The following is a 17,441-nucleotide window of genomic DNA, read 5'->3' on the forward strand; positions in this document are numbered from 1 at the left end:
TTACGGCACTCAAAAAAAGTGCTAGGGATTGTGGTGTTAAGACGAAGTTAAGAATAACAGACGATCTGAAGATGGAAATAATAGCTTAAGGTGAGAGCGGTGTTACAGATCTCACCAAGCGCTACGAAACGGCTAAGTCGACCATCTGCACCATCCTGAAGAGCAAATGTGTCCTAAAGACAGCGGATGTGGCCGAAGGGGCAACAATGCTAACGAAACAAAGGTCTCGAGTCTCAGAAGAAGTGGAAAAGTGATTGTTAGTTTGGACGGATGACAGACAGCTTGTGGAGTTAGCGTTAGCGTTAGCGTTAGCGTTAGCAAGGGTCTCATATGCCAGAGGGCTTCACTTTTGCTGATTTAGTGAAGGGAATACAAGTGCTGTCAGGAAGAGACCGAACACCAGAAGCACAGCAGTAATTGAAGTTATTTTTGCCACAAATATGCCCATATAAAGGTTTTAAAAGAGCGTAGCATGTTTTTGGGGGCTGGAGAACGAATCAATGGGGCTCACATCGATCTCAACGGGAAAAATTGATTGGGTTTGCAGAGTCAAAAAACATTAAATTCTACTATATACTCTTTAATACATCACTCATTCATCCACCCTCTAATCTGGACAATCCAGGGTCTCCAGTGAACCTTCTGCATATGTTTGGCCCGAGCGAGGAACCCGGAGAACCCTGAGGAACCCCACGCAGACACGCTGAGACTCCACATATGCTAGCAGAAATGCTAACTGCCGCGCCGCCCCTTTAAATATGGGATTTTACAGATTAAGACCGATCGCTCCTGCGTGGAAGTGTTTCCCAGACGGAGGTCGACAAAGGAAAGCCCTGTCTCGGCGCTAATAACTCGACGGGGATCGATGGTGTCATCCTTTCATGACATCATCCCCGCTCGAACCCCTCGGAGATTAACGGCGCCGGCGGCGTGACGTCAGGGGACGCCGTGAGCGCCGGAGCAGAACGCCGACGGCTGAACGCCCTGCAGATGTTTTACCATCTTTTCCCAAACTGAGGAAAAACAAAAAGCCTCTCCAGGTGAGCGTCTGGAAACACATGCGAAAACGGATGGATTTATCTGTATTTACAAACGGTCTGTAATTAAAATAATACATCCCTGAGTTGCGAAACTCCCTCACACACACACACACACTCTCACACACACTTCATGAATCAAGCAGAAACCATTAGGAAGCGGGTAATGAGGTGAATGTTTGATGGAATAAAGCGATAATGGCTCAAAAGTTTGGTTTAAACGTATATAATTTGTATTTATTGACGGGGGAGGGAACGGACCGGGGGGAGTCTTCCGTTTACTTCGCCGACCTCCTGGTCCTCTTGTCCCAGGAGAAGTTTGCCCCGTAAGACTTCACGCGAGGCTTGGAGCTCCTCTTCTCCGTCACGTCGTAACGCCACCCTGGCGGCGGAGGGAAACATCGGCGTGAGTGATGGGGAGGCCGCAGGCCCGGCGAGGTGTTCTGCAGACGGGGCCGCGCTAATCGCTTTCATGGTGCGATAAACAGAGCGGTCGGCCCCGAGGTCCACAAACTAACCCAGATGGTTTGGAAGGCTATTTCCGCCTCGTCTGGGGATATTATGGGCTGTATGGGAAGTCGCCGAGCGCGATGTTAATATTGGTTTAGAATAATAAACAGGAGAGGGTGTCAGTTATCCATTTACGTGTCGTGATTTAGGTGTGAATCGGCGCAATTACGCAAACGCTTACATAACGGGTAAAAAAATAAATGAATCCAAGGACGCGGCGAGTTGCGGGTCGGGGAAATGTCAGAAGACGTTTCACGTTTTCATCCAAAACGGCGATTTCTGTCCTCGCGCTCACCGTTCTTCTCGGCGAAGGCGATGGCGTCCTCCTTGGACGAGAAGCTGAGCACCATGTTGGACAAGGGGTCGGCGCTGGAGGGGAAAGGGGGGGGAAAAAGAAAACACAGCTGGTGAAACGACACAAAGGGCGGACGGGGCGGGCGACTTCAACTGTTATGTAACGCCGATAAACAAGATCGAGACAAAGAGTCGGGAGGCGGATTTCCATCAGCGGCGTATCCGCGCGTTGGGGTTTCCACGTTCTCCTTTCACGATCTGCTGACGAGACCCTGTACGCGATTAAGAACCCCTGCCAAATAGTGAGCCCATGGGTTCGGGTGAGGAGTAACGGTCTGCAAGAAAGTGAGCCCAGGCATGAGAAAGTCCGGAGAGGTCGGAGGAGCGGAGGAGGTCCGTCCAGCTGGTTTCCAGACCCCAGATCACCTGCTCCTGACTGTCAGGCCTGGTGGAGAAGGTGGAGAAGGTGGACTTACGTGGAGGCCCAGCCCATCAGCGGGTTCTCCCAGCGCTCACGGGTGTCGAAGTCCATCTTCCACTTCTTGGTGCTGTTGATTCCCGACTGCATGGCGGACTTAGCCGGGACGAAGATGTGAACCCTGCGGGTCTTGATGTGCTCCTCCGGCACGCCGGTCAGCGTGGTGATGTCCTGAAGACACACAAAAGGAAGACTCAGAATGTGTGTGTGTGTGTGTGTACACAGCCGGGTTCTTGAATTCCCTTCCTACGACGCAGTGTATCCCGTTTCTCGCCGCAAGTCGGACCTCAGGTAGGAACAAAAACAGGCGCGGGAGCTTCAGTGAAGGGCGAAAAGTGTCCAAAAGAAGCAGCACAAGCAAACTTGGCGAATGTAAACAAAGCTGTCTCCTTGTTTAGCGCCGCGCTTCTCGCGATTTTAACGTGGCGACATCGGAATGGTGGAACAAGACTTTCGTTGCAAGCAGGAAACGCCGCGGCTGAATATATAGAGATGCGCAGGTTTCCTGGACAACAGTGACGATGATGTGTTTTCACGTGGCCTCCTGTCGTAGCGACCGGGCTAACGCGACATGCTAGCTATTTATTAAGGAGCAGCGGCGCCCAGCCGGACTCCGAACCTGGAAGCGGTTTTCCCTCGGAGATAACGGACTGACGTCTTCCTCCTCTTCTTCCCTCCCCTTCCCCGCGGCGCGAATCTCTCCTGTCCTGCCGGGACTGTTTTATTCTCTTACATTGTAGCGCGTCGACGTCCAAGAGTGTTTCACGGACCTTGGATATAAAGCCTGGAAATTCAAGCGGTTTCCAGACTTCAAAAAAGTGCGACGCCTTGCGTCTCCCCCGCCCCGCTCCCCCTTTTTGCTCCTCGCCGGCGTTGCGAAAGGGATAAATAATATTGCGACTGATTTAATGTGGTGTTTTTGCATCTCACGGATGAATTTATTGCCTGCTACGTGATGTGATTTATTCCAGACCGTCAGAAAGTAGGCCAGCGCAACAAGTAGAGGGGGAGGAGGAGCGTGGAGGAGGGGTTATAAATGCATATTCCTGTGCAACTGGTGCCCCTTCAAGCTTCTATCGAGGACCTGGTCCAATTCTTCAGGGAATTAGCAAACAAGCAATGGGAAGTGGGCGACAAAACCCAGACGAACCTCCCAGCGCGCCGGCAGCAGCCACCCGGGACCGCCGCCGCCCCCCCCACTCCCCCCCCCCGCCCGCCCGCCCGCCGCCCCACCTTCAATTCAAGAATTTTACACGTTTCAGTGACCATTACGACTTCAAAGAATCAAATTTTCATCGCGGTCTGTCATCTGCCAGTTGATTTGTAGAGAGGGGGTCGTTTTGCATGAACCCCACACAAAAGCCCCCCCCCCCCCCCCCCTCCCGCCCTCCACCCTTTTGGCAGAGGGAGCTTCCAATGGCATTTAAGCCTTGTAAATTACAGATCCCATGCTTAAAACCGCCGCTGCCTCCACCGGAGCCCCCTCTTTGCCGTGCTCAGACGCAGCACCGAGGGTGAATTTAATCATAAACAAGATCTGCACATTGAAAAGATTGTTAAAAAGGAAAAGAGGGAAAAGAAAAAAAAAAAAAAAAAAAAAAAGGTGGGGGTTGTTGGGGGGGGGGGGGGGGGGGGTCACAAGTGCTTGGTAATTATTTCCGGCTGCCCTATCTACTTAACCTTAACAATTCCTTCTTGTCACAGAGAGGAGAAAAACATGTCCTGCTCGCCCGGAGGGGGGGAGGGGGGGGTTCACGACACGGTGACACCGAGGACGGCGAGGGAGACGCTAACAGGCGCCGTTGTTGTTTGTTTGTTTTCCTTGAATCAAAATGTAAAAAAAAAAAAAAAAAAATATGAAGGTCGGGCAAGACGAAGCCATTTTGGACGACGCGCGGAGCTTCCGAAGGAGTTCGCCGGGCCGCGCGTCGACGGTCCGTGTTTCCGTTGAAAATCAAACCGAAACGCACCCGCTAGCAAAAACACGCCTGTTAGCGGTGCGCGGATGCCGGTCTAGACGGCGACGATACTCGCATGCACGGCGGGGAAAAAGCTAGCGGGGCTACGGGCGCCGCGGACTCGCCCACAATGCCCAGATTCACAAAGGGAACGATTGTGGCTGGAATGTGCTGTGTTCCCAGGAGGACTAGAAAAGGCCGTCACAAAGGGAAAACCCACACGGTGGGCACTTTTTCTCCTGCCATGTACAGGAAGCAAAATGAGAACTATCAAGTTTGACACTATTCACAGGGCCTTCACGGGGCCCTACAATACCTGGCTGGGCAGACAGAATGCGGAGCTTAAGAAAGGGAGGGGGGAGGCTGGTAAAGTCTCCGTCACGTGAAAGCGTGTCGATATTTGTGACACCTCCGGGCTGCGTGCCAAAATAAAGAGCATAGGGGCTTGTTGCTGTGGGGCGGCCGGGCCCACCAGAATGCTGAGAGCCCGGTACCCCCGGCTCCAACTGGGACCCGGACCCGCTCGCCTCTTTATGTAAAGGAGGTGGGGGGGGGACGCTCGGAGGTACGACGGCGAGATTAGCTTCCGACCGGCGTGTTTTTGGACGACGGGAAGTTCGAACGGCCGCTTCCGAAGCGTCTGACGTTTGAAAAGATCGCAATTAGCGTCGATGTCGACTCCAGAGCGGGATAACGCAAATTGAACCGTGAATTCAGCGGACGGCCGACAGCAAAACAAGCTGTGCCTTTGGTGCCTTTAATGTTGATGTCATAAGGTTGATGCCTTAGTTTGATCCTTTAATGTTGAGCCTTTAATGTTGATGATATGTATACTATATCAGCGGTATCCTCCGACCGACAGTGGGGCTTCTTCTTCTTATTCTCACTCTGGAATATGCTCTGCCATTAAAGCCTACACCCGTTCTAACGTCCCAAGGATCGTTCTTGTACACGCGGTACATTTCTCAAACCGAGAAACATTACAGCATCTTTCCAGCAGATGACTCTTGTACTGTACTTCTATACTGTATATATTTATTCATTCATCCATTCATCACCTACACCAAAGGGCGGGGGGGGGGTGTCTATCCTAGCTGTCATTGGGCAAGAGGCGGACATCATAAGACCATTCACTCTCTCGTTCACAAATCCTGCATCTCCCAACGCCATGCTGTCCTATTCTGCATATATATCGATACGTATTTGTTCATTTATTATGAGTGAATGCTGTGCAATACATATTAATATGTATCAGTGATGTGCGGTGAGGTTCATGGCTTGTAAGGCGCTGACTTCGGCACAATCAGATTAATAAACACATGAAACCTACAGTTATTCACTGGAAAAGCCGAGGGGTCGCAAGGAGGATCCTGCCATGAGGCAGGAGAACTGCGTGCCTCACCTAGTGGCATTTGGCAGCCGTTTCATGATCGCTCAGAAACTAGTAACATACATACAGTAGTTGACAAATTGGAAATGCAGATCATAAGAGCAAAAGTGTTTAAACATTTTAACAATGACATGCAGGGACAGCAAAACGGTCTTCGTGCAGAGCATGCCAGCAGACGGCTGTCATAGCTCAATCTATGTTGAGGCGCAACAGTCCGCAGCCTCACCGCATGTCTCTTCTCAGTATTTGAACATTAAATGTGAAAGTCCAGCCATGAAAAATACCTTTATAGTGATAACTATAACCATTAAATTCTTATTTTGAATTACATTTTCTTATTTCCAAGATTGGCAAGTGAGGCACAGCCTCTCCTGCCTCCTCTGACTGCACGTCACAGATAGATATATGTATATAGGGATATATATATTTAGGGAAGCTGTGGTTGAGTTGATGAAGTGGGCGCCCGTCCAATCAGACACAGGGTTGATGGTTCGATTCCCGGCCTCGGGCAAAACACCGAACCCCCTTGTCGCTCCCACTGGGAGCGGTTAGCGCTTTGCTAGGCAGCTCTACCGCCCGCCATCAGTGTGTGAATGGATGAATGCTTTCCAGTCTGGAGCGCTACGCTAGCTGTGACAATTTGCATCTTTAGTATCAGACGTGTCGCCGTACAGCAGATGACCTTTAGGTAAGACGTTTAGTCACCATGGCAACAACAACTACAACAAAACAAAATTGGAAAAGCAGTGTCAAAAAAAAAAAAAAAAAATCTGATATTGTGAAAGGACTTCAGAACTGTGGATTTTTTTTTTTTTTTTTTTTTGGTAAATCATGAATTCGGGCCCGAGACAAGCATCTTCTGTTAAGCGTCGTGTGTGACGCCGAACCAGACGGCCGTCCGGCCAGCGCCGTCCCCGCCCTGTCCGGATGATTTACAGGTGGACGTCTGCGTTTCCCCCGCAGCTCGTTTCCCACAGTTTACACAGCGGAACACCGAACCCGGCTTTTCCTGCTCGGCGACACAAAATACGCCCGACAAACTCCGGCTGATACGATTCACAGATCTTTCCAGCAACTCTTAATTACGAGGGGAAGCGGCGAGAAAATATCACACGTCGTTGAGAAGGGTTTGAAATAAAACAACACAAATCATCGGAATTTCTCTCCGCGGACGATTTCGATCCGGCTTTTTTTTTCGAGCGACGCGTTGCTGCTCGTTCGCTCAGTGAACCGCTCTGCCCCGTCTTTTTCACTCCGCCATTTGATACTCCCTTTGCGCCCATTTGCAAAAAGAGGATTATTTCCAGCCTAAAACAAATCTTGGAATATATATATATATATATATAAATGAAAAAAAAATCTGTTCCTGCAATGACAGCTCAATTATCGGTGCCTTTCGAAGCCAAAGACATTGGGTGAAACCTAGAGGGAGGGTTTTCGGTTTGATAAAGAACGTACAGTTTACCCTTGTTTTTCGAGGGGGTTACGTTCCAAAAAGAACCCGTGATAGGCAAAATTTGTGAAGTAGAAACCTTTATTTTTTTTTTCCAATTATTATACAATGAAATACTCTATTATACATTGCTGCTGTCGTCCTTATGTTTTTTTCTTCCTTCTTTATGGAACGAACGGAAGATTCATTAATCCCGTAATGCCGACCTACAGCCGCATAGCTTTGACCTTCCCTTAGCATGTCAGAAGTTTAACTTTATCTGCGATAGATAGCATCTTCCGCTGCCTTTTGGGCCCTTTTGTCGCTCCAGAGCGTTTTGTCAACATTATGGGTTTTAGAGAAACTCGAAATTGCAAGAGAATTTGCACGTACGTCATGTAAATTCGGCAAGCTGTTTTACGTACGTGTACATATTAAACTGCGACGTTATTGACGCACAGGTAGAGAAGAAGCGGAGTGACTTTTTAGCCAATCAGAATGCAGAACACGATGCACGACGCAAATCCGTGAAGTAGCGAAACCGTGAAAAGTAAACCGCGTTACAGCGAGGGATCGCTGTACAACCAAATGCAGGGGTAGGGGGGGCGATTGATGAGGATCTGGAGGCGGAGCTGGTGTGGGGATCAACGGCGAAGAAACACTTGCCTTCCAGGCCGCCAAGGTGTTTAGCAACGAGTCTTTCAAACCGACTGACGTACCGTAGCGGAAAAGCCAAGATAGAATATCGGCGAAATACGGAAATGAACGGGACGAACACGAAACGCTACACCAGTCGTGACGCCAAGTAGCCTATCAAAAGCACAAACATCCGTATGCCAAAACCGCGGCCCGGCAGCCGAGGGAGGCGGGAGTTTCGGAGATGGTGGGGGGGGGGGGGGGCGAAAGGGCAGGGGGTCTGGGGTCACGGGGTCAGCCGAGCTGAATCATGTTGAGTCAGCGTGTGGTGAAAGCCCAAACACATCACCCTTAACCCCCCCGGTGTCCAGCCCACACCCAGACCAAGAACCTCACTCATCAGTCTCTGCCGGTTCCCACCTTCAGACATCTTTGAAGTGCAAAGAGCGTGCCAATTACTGATTGGACATAGGGGGCGTCTCTAATAGAAACAAATATTGGGTTGCTTGCTCATGTGTGGGAGTGGTCCGGCGGGGGAGAACGAGAAGCAGCTGGCGCGAGGGACGTCTGAAATCTCACGTTACACATACCGATGACGACGGCTAGAGAGGGGGAACGGAGGGGATTCTGTATGAACGTCTCGTCCGGTTGTTTTTTTTTTTTCTGGGGGGGGGGGGTTAAAAACAAAAAAAAACACCGACCGACGGCCGAAAGCTCCGGCGCAGTTGGTTTGACATCGAATTTACGGGATGGGACCAATGAGAACGTTGGAAAAGAGGAGTTCAACAGGTGGCAGAACCCAAAACATGTTAGCCTCATGTTTGCTAATGTGTCTGTTTAGTCCCTGGAAAGCAACTTTGCTTGAGTTTTATCTTGAAAAACACCACGCGTCGAGGGGAAGGATGAAATGTGCACTATGAAGCTGAACGTGAAGGCCCGAACTCGGGGCTCTTCTGCAGAGTGACAACCGTTCACTCGTGAAGTAGCATTATTTTGAAGAGCTGACGGGCATTTGTGAACGATACAAACACCTCGCGTTCATTTTATTTAATTTCGACCGATCGATCACAGGAAAAAATAACGTTACGAAATTAAAGAATTTGAATCGTACTTAATTGCATCACCTGTGCACCATTTCCAGGGGGACGGTACTCATGGCGTGATAGCATGAAGGACGAAGCAGATGAGACGACGCTAGTAGAAGTAAAAAAAAATAAATAAAAAATTCTGCTGTTCTTTGCACTTTACGCGAACGGGTGTTTTAGCATCACAAGAGCCCCTCCGTCCTCCGTTAGCATCTCAACGCTAAACACATTTGAGCTAGCAAGCGGGACGGCAATGCTAGCTTTGTCCGGGCGCGCAGGACGCTAATATCCGCGGAATTGTCCAGAAAGACCACGGATGGAAGGGAAGGTGGTGTCTAGGTATCGGTCTGATTCGCAAAATGATCGGCCAAAAAAGATGATTCTGAAATTTCATGTTTGTAAATGTTCATATTATTATTTCCGCGTGACTTCGTTAGATTAAGCCTAATGACGCTAGGTTTCTTTATTGCCTTTTTTTTTCTTTTTTTTTTTTTTTTTTTGCGGCTTGTGAAAAATTAATACCAGATTTTTCCCTAACAAACATCGAAACCAAATGAATTTCTGACTTGTGTGTGTGTGTGTGTGAGGAACACGTCACTGTGCGGTTTCTGACGGCCGTTTGTCGTTATTTTCCGGATGAGCTGAGGCATCGATCGGGTCGGACAAAGACGGCGGCTATTTCGGAAAGAAAAAAAAAAAAAAAAAAGCGTCCGTCTCGCGAATAATTAATGGGCGTGCAAGCAGAAAGGAAGCAGCCGGCAGCTTTTTTTTTTTTTTTTTTTTTTAATTCGCTCTTGCAAACACTACAGAACCGACGGGGCTGAGGAGTCCTCTTAAGAGGCTTAGTCTCTATGGAAGAGAGTGTTAATGAATGAAATACTATTTAGTGGATGATACATAATAAAGCCTCTTGTCTGGCGCTCTTCAAAGACCAACATCCTCTGACCCGCCACTCCAAAGTTGAGCGGAGGGATTTTTTTTTTTTTTTCTCCACTCTTTTTTGGCGTAAGCGCGCCGTACGAGAGGGCAACCAGACAAAACAGACACTTAAGTTGTCTATGTGCGAATGAGGGAGGAAGGGTGGGAGAGCAGGACGGGAGGGGAGGGTGGAGTTGTGAATGTGGTCTGCAGCACTGTAGGTCAGCCGGGCGTCTGAGACTAGACAGGCTCGGAGAATATACACCCCTGTGCTGCAGACTTCAACTGCTCAGGCTAAATATAACCCGTAGTTTGGACAGCCTGTGTTTTATTGTGATTCCGCTCCTTCGTCGTACACGACCGCAAGTTCCCCGAGCGAAACCGTCGCGGGTATTTTGCGCCCAATTAAAAAACCTGGAAATTGAGTTCTCCGGTGTGATCTCGTGTAAACGCCGACCGCCTCTCTCTCTCTCTCTCTCTTTCCGGTGACTTCTAGCAGGGGTTATTCTGACGTCATGCTAGCGGGGTGGGTGGTCTTATGATTTGTATTTCGGAATAAATTACCGCAGACTGCGTTCAAGCACCTCCAGCTGTACTCGAGGCCCGACGCTTTTGCCTTGAAGAAACATCAGCGCGTCGAAAATCCATGCGATCTCGAAACTGTTCGGTGCTTAAAACAGGCAGTTTAATCATCTTTAGCGTTCTGCGTCGACATGAGCGTTCCTCAAAACTGACCCCAAAACGGTAAAGATCGTGTAAATCTACGCCGATAAGCTCACGTCAAATCCGTTATCATATCCTGACACTTTTGTTGATATAATGTTTCAGCAGTGAAAGTGGTATATCAGATATTCAAAGAAAAAAAAAATCAGAGAATTCGCATTATATCTAAGTTCCCTTCTTTTCTGGAAACCGTCTGAAGAACGTCACGGCACGTCAATTCCCTTAATTCCTCACTCCCGTTTATTTATTTTTTCCCCCCTCTCCGTGGCTTCAACACTTCGACGGGTTTTCATGAAGAAGAGCCGAAAAAAAAAAAAAAAAAAAAAAACGCTAAAAAACCTCACCGGCGGTGAAGCAAACGAACCGAAGGTTGTGAAAACACACTTTGACCGTGAAGTTTTGTGAAAATATCCGCGGAAAAATAAATAGATTTCAGTTTGGCCGCAGTCCTGTTCGTCCCGGGCGTATTAACTGTTGTTGCGTAAAAAGGCGAGGAAAACTCTCAGATCGGGGAATCTTCGCCGCCGCCGACCTCAGGTCCTTCCATCCTGACTTCCATTTAAGATTTACAGAATAAAAAAATAAATAAAAAAAAAAAAAAAAAAAAAAAAACATCCCACCTTAAGACCCAATTTAGTTTGGAAATCTAATCCCACATCTTTTGTCCAGATGTGACGCTACTTGCCAAGCGGAGAAAAACCGAGGATTTCAGATTAGGGAGCTCAACACGCCGACGTTCCTCCTCCCCCCGCGCTCCCCGTCGTCGTCTTCTCCACGCCTTCCCCCCCCCTCAACTCCCTGCACTCCAGTAACCCTCCGTCTCTGTCTTGTAAAACCCTAGTGCCTTTAGAGAACTCTATAACAAGGCTTCACAAGCACTTTAAGATTATGGTGTTGTCTTTATGTGGGGGGGGGACGTGTGCGAGGGGACGCCGTGGTCGACGTCCGAGAAACGCCTCCGCGGAAACCAGACTCGGAGCGAGAGGGGGGGGGGGGGGCGCAGACATTTCGTGTATCAGTGGCCGTCCGGCCGGGCCCTGGGAGCTGCCCAGCATGCTTAATCAAACAGTAATTACAAACAAAAGCAGGTCGGCATGGGCAATCGAGGGAACAGCTCTGGGCACCGGGGCTCCATCACGCAGGTCCTTCTCTTCTGGCAACGCTTCGGATACTCGGACAATGCTTTCAAAGATTTGGCCGGGAAAAAAAAAAAAAAAAAAAGGTCAAGCTGGACGCGGCTTGGGATTTCTTTAATCTTAATTATGAGGGAGCAGGGAAAAAAAAATTCAATCATATTATTTTTGCATTACAGGAGATAGCGTTTTTTCATTGTAAGCGGCGAGTTTGATACTAAACAGTTGTCTTTACACAACACAAGGAACATTAGCATTTATTAGCTCCTCGCTCTGCGTCCAGCTGGCAGATGGAATTGCGTTATTCGTTAAACTTTAGCTCTGGAACGACGTGGCGCGGGGAGGCAGGGTGGGAGAAGGCCTCACGCGGTGAAAATGGAATTTAAGAAGAAAAAAGAAAAAAAAACAGGGGTTTTTCTGATGTGATTTTTTTTGAGAGTGCGGTTCAAAGCCAAAAGGCTTTTGTTCAGGAACTTTAAACCGTTTTTGTTTACTTCTCCAGAACTAGCAAAACCAAAATATCCCCAAGCAGAAAGAGAAAGCGGGTTCTTGCACTTTGACCGCTTCCGGTCACTTTACGATCACTTGAAATATTAATCCGGCGATTTTTCTCCGCCTGCTGTAAAACGGTTGCTGAATTCCGTTTAACGGGAGAAGTTCATATTTTCAAGCAGCGACGGGGGGGGAAAGAGGGGAGGGGATCTCCGTGTCCTTCACGACCTAAATCCCGGTGTAATGGAGACGACCCAACGACACGGGTTCCCGCGAGCGCCGCGCTCTCCGGACAGACGAGAACTAAGGACATGATAATGAGAGTCGTACAAAATATCAACCGGCGCGTGCCGAAACGCAATCTCATCCACGGAAGGTTATTTAGAAAACGTTGGCGGTGTCTCCTTGGGCCGTCAGAGAGGGACCGCGGACGGAGAATTCGCGTTTATCTGCGGGCCGTCGGGCGTCGAGCGCGCCGGCGTACGCCGAACGCCCGGCGGGAAAGTGCTCTCGTTGCCCCCTTCCATGTGAGACGGGGACCACTGTACTGTAAACAGCTGAGGGCCTCTCTTTTCTGGACTGTCTGGGCGAGCATTAGTACTTCCCGCCGCCGCCGCCAGCTACAGCACGCCACAAAGAAACCTCTGTGGCAGACAACACTGAAGTGGCCACTGTCTTTTTTTTTTTTTTTTTTTTTTTTTCGTGAGTCTCAGGGTGTCTCACAAACTTTTTTTTCCATGCAAGCTTCTTTTCTTTCACCCACCCACCCTCCCCACTTTTAGAGGCCCTTTTTTCCTCTCCTCTGCTGTTCCTCTCAGTGGCCCCTACTGAGAGGACAGAGACAGACACTCCGCCCAGCCAAAGGTTTGTCTGCCAGTATGGTCAAGCTTTGGTGTGGGACAAAAGCGCACTGACGCTGCCCACACACAGCACCCCAACCCCCCCCAAAACAAGTCCACATCAGACAACAGACTCCCACATTCTCCCCGAACTCCCTCTGTCTACCTTATCTCCCATCTCCGTCGTCTTTTAATGACATCCATTGCAGAAATCCTCCTTTGTTTTCCACAGATGGGGCGTTGCTAACCTTGGCCGCTTCAAATGCATGCTTATCATTGTTTTGGCTTAGACTTAATGAAGTCGGGCACCGGCGACCTTGACTGGTGAAATATTGAATACGACCGTATCGCATCCTTTACGGAGAGGGATATCTCCCGTGCGTCCTCGGCGCCGCAACAGACAAAACTCCCAGCTTTTCCGAAGACTTGGGACGATTGACGCTAATCGGAACGGCGAAAGGTATCCGTCGCGACGTTAAAACCGGATATTTCTCCAGCGTCCGGAGGGTTTCACGTGCCGCGTTTTGAGGATTTTTTTTCCAAACGTACCCCCGCCGAACAACCGACGTCATTCTGACAAGCTTTGGCCCGACACGATAAAAGACGTTAGCCGCGCGCGACGTAGCGCTTCACATCCGACTGAGTTAGCGTTGGCGCGGGAGCTAGCAGTAGCCAAAAGACGCTAATGTTTTCATTCCAACTGAGCTCCGGTCAAAGACGCAAATCAAACCGGGCGTATTCCAGCCAGTCTTGATTTCATCCAAAGATTCTTTGTTTGGTTCTGCGGCAAAACATGGCACGCACAAGCGCGAGCAGCCCGAAAACAGTCCTCCTCCGTGTTTTGTTGATATCTAGAGTCGTGTTTGAAGGCAACCTCTGCTCAGATCAAGTCCCTGGAATCACCTCTGAAATCATTCGGGATAAACACCGAGTGTGTGGTCCGGCGTGAGGTTTCTTAGGAATCTTAGAAATTGAAAAGGGGAAAATAAAATAATTTGTCATGATTTTTTTGTGGCACTCCAGAACGGGCGAAACGCTCCGTGGAGCCTCACTTGCTGACGGAGGCAAAATTTGTCCATTTTTTTTTTTTTTTTTCCCCCCCGACAAAATGAAAACACAATGAACAGTCTGATAAGCATCGCCTAGTTGGAAGACAGCAGATCAGACAAACATCAATTTGTGTGTCACGTTGAACGGGGAGGCATCCTTACCAATTTCTCATCAACAGTAATAAGTTGCGTGTCTTGTCCTGGTTTCTCTGCCAGCCTCTGTGTCGATGCGCTTGTAGACCTAAAAAATCATTAGATACACATTACACGCAAATCAAATCAAAATCCGTGAAAGGCACACAAACAACAAAGATGACAATTAGGCAAGCAAGTTACACCGTACAGCCGAGTGACTATCTTGGAGGAGGCGGCGGGCGAGGACAGAATGAAAAGGAAGAGACAAGGAGAGAATCCCCCCCGCCACATATTAGTTCTGTCTGGCGAATCTTTGGCAGACTCTCGCTCTCATCCTAATGACAGGACGTGCTTAATGTTGGCTGTGGTCAACTGTCAGGCGAGGACTGTGTAGCTCTTTGTGAATGTGCAGCCGCGTCCTGTCACATAACAGCAACCATCATGGCTCAGTCAGACGGGACCTATTCCGCTTAGACACGTTCTAGTTTAGTCGCGCCCACGGGGGCCAACGTGTCGGATAACTCGCGGCGTAAGACGCCGGTTTGATAGTTCGGAATTAGGGACGTTATTTTGTAAAAGGATGGCTCCCCCGTTTGATTCCAGGCGGCGACGTAAATTGTCGTTCGCAACGAATAAAAACAGTTTTGACTCCGAGTGTCGCGTGATGTCGAATACAGCTGCAAAAGTAAATCATGACCTTCCTTTTTTCTTTTTTTTTTTTTCCTCTCCTCCTCCCTGCAGAGGCAGTGTAGTTGACATTCCTTGATCTTCCGACTGTCGACTCGATGATTTTCGGGGGGAAAGACGTCAACCCCGGCCTTCGCTGGAATAAATAGTTCATCTTGTGCCCACATGAGTGTTGTTGAACCGTTGCTTGTTTTCATAATTCCCCACGCAAACTGACTAATCCCAAACACAGCGCCGGTTCAAAAACAGACAAACAACAACTTGAATTTTTTTGTACTGCTGTTCACCACCGGACGCCTCGACCGCAACTTTTGGGTTCCACTGATCTGGTGTCAGTTGTATTATTAAAACAACAAACAATCTGATCCCAAACATAGCTTCATTTCAGCTTTATGTGAGACACGATGGCCGCCCGAACGTTACCAGCATCAGCTCGTGGTCTGTGAAATCTACTCCACATTATTGAGCAGGGGAAAAAAAAAAAATGTAAAACCATATTAAATCATGTGGCAATTATTCTAAACATAGGCTAAATGAAGCATTAAATGCTAAATATCTTTTAAGAGAGAGGCCCAGTGGAAACTGTCTCTCTCTCTCTCCCGTCATCCGAATGGTGAAGCACAATGAACACAGTTTTCACGCCACCATTCAAGATTTTTCACTGTCACCAGCAGATCAGAGGGAGATAGGTCAGGATCTTGATGGAAACATTCCTTAGGGTAGTTATGGGATGTCCAACCCCACGTCTTGAATTTGGCTGTCACGGGAATACTTTCCCGGCTGCTTCCTTGTGTTGTATAACGCGAACGGAGAGAGCAAGGCGGCGTGATTTGATGAATTTGGACATTTTTTTTTTTTTTGCGGTGCACTGGAGAGAACATCACTGCATTTACAAATCCAGTAAAAACACCATTAAGCGTGTGATGGACAGTTTCAAAAGCAAATATATCTACAAGTGATTGTTAAGACAAGGAAATGCAGTTGAACAAATCGATAAAATCTCAAAATAGCCAATAAAAATACATCTTGTTAAGAACAACTATACAGATGTAAAGAGTGTATAACTAATCAAATATTTCTATTGATACATCTTGATTCTTTATCCTATTTTCCAACAATAGCTTCAAGTATTTCTTCAATTGTGTTGTTGTTGTTGTACGTGTGGCGGCAGATGCACATCATTTTGTGCTGGCAAACTTGTCTGACAAACAGGATCTGATTCTGATTTGGTGAACACAAAACCTCACATACCTTTATAAATCTATTATTGTGGTATGTTAGAAACACCACTGCTTCAGAACTCTGCAGGAACTTACTGCGTCATGCTTTTGTCCAGGAGAGCAAACAATTATGTCATTGCTTTTCTATTTTACGACAGAACATTAAACGCATCCATTACACCCATAAATCCCTCTCTGGGAGTAAGTGGGATCTATAATTGATATCTGGACGCTGAGTTTTCATAAAATACTCAAAGTCTTGCAATGTTATTATCGATGGAAACAAGGACACGTTGACTGAAAACACACGTTTCTACACTGTAGTTGACGTCAATGTGTGCAGATCCAGAAGTCAGTGTGATCTTATTTTAAAGTTTGGCCGCATTGATTAACTTAATAAAGTCAGATGTGGGACAGAATGGCATAACGCCAGTGTAACAATTTATAACTTAAGAGTATATACATTTATAAGCAAAGAATACGCGGCACACCTTGTCAAATGCTCACTTATCACCAGGTGACTCATGGCAACGGAGATAGAGCACTTATTTTCTGAGATATGTGCCTTTTAACGTAAAAATGCAATGATTGAAAATGTGATAATGCTGTTCAACTATTCCAGTCCACTGTATTAAGCCATAATATCATAGAGAATTTTACATTGAGGTCTATGATTCAGTACGTTCACCCACCCAGCTAAAGAGATGGATTGCAGCCTAGAGCGGATTGTAACTTTTAAATTGTGTTCATTTCAAAAGTGAATTCTACGCAAGCCAATAATGATAATAATAGGTCATTAATAAATAGAAGTTATTATCAATATAGCTACGCTAGTCGTTAGCTAATTAGCCAGCTAGCAGAGTGCTTAAAGGACTCGGGCTAATGTCGATGGTAGCGAGGGACTAAGCACAATTTAGACAGACATAATAACTACATACGTTTTGCCTTTGTGTTTTAAAGTGAAAAATAAAATATAACTGATTAAAATAGATGTGTTGGTCCCTGGAGATTCGGCACCGACGAGCCGGCAGTCTCCAATTCATGATTTGCCGAACAGGCGGCCCACAATGCTCGGTCTTTAACCGCAAGGAAATCGTATCATTTCTCCAGAATGACTCGTAATAGCAAAAGCGAGACTAGTAAAAAGCCAAACAATTAATATCGGATTACCTGACAGGATTCTGCAGCATCCTAAAAGCCGCGTTTATCGGAGAGAAACGTCTCAGTCCCAGAAGTGACATTGAGGACGCCATGATTGTTGTCAACAATGACGTACGGCGGCCGCGGAGGGACAAACCGTGCGACTTCGCGGAATGGAGAAGAAGACGGCGGACCAGCGGCTAAAAACGACCCGGCGATGATGCGTCATCCGCGGGGAGACATGTCCGGACACATCGTCATATCACAAATAACTGCAATTTAGTG

At 47.8% G+C, this 17,441-nt stretch overlaps 1 protein-coding gene across 1 annotated transcript; it reads right to left on the reverse strand.

Moving 5' to 3' along the window:
- Positions 1-1,247: 1,247 nt before the first annotated feature.
- On the reverse strand, positions 1,248-17,320 carry ndufs4 (NADH:ubiquinone oxidoreductase subunit S4). Its single transcript, XM_086169687.1, has 5 exons — positions 17,187-17,320; positions 14,137-14,215; positions 2,318-2,490; positions 1,843-1,916; positions 1,248-1,419 (listed from the first exon to the last, which is right to left on the reverse strand). The coding sequence occupies exons 1-5, from the start codon at positions 17,267-17,269 to the stop codon at positions 1,316-1,318; spliced, it is 513 nt and encodes a 170-aa protein (XP_086025813.1). The 5' UTR covers positions 17,270-17,320; the 3' UTR covers positions 1,248-1,315.
- Positions 17,321-17,441: the final 121 nt, after the last annotated feature.

Source organism: Fistularia commersonii, chromosome 22 (assembly GCF_037954325.1).
Source record: "Fistularia commersonii isolate RoL2024-O1a breed Wild chromosome 22, RoL_Fcom_v1.0, whole genome shotgun sequence".
NCBI lineage: Eukaryota > Metazoa > Chordata > Actinopteri > Syngnathiformes > Fistulariidae > Fistularia > Fistularia commersonii.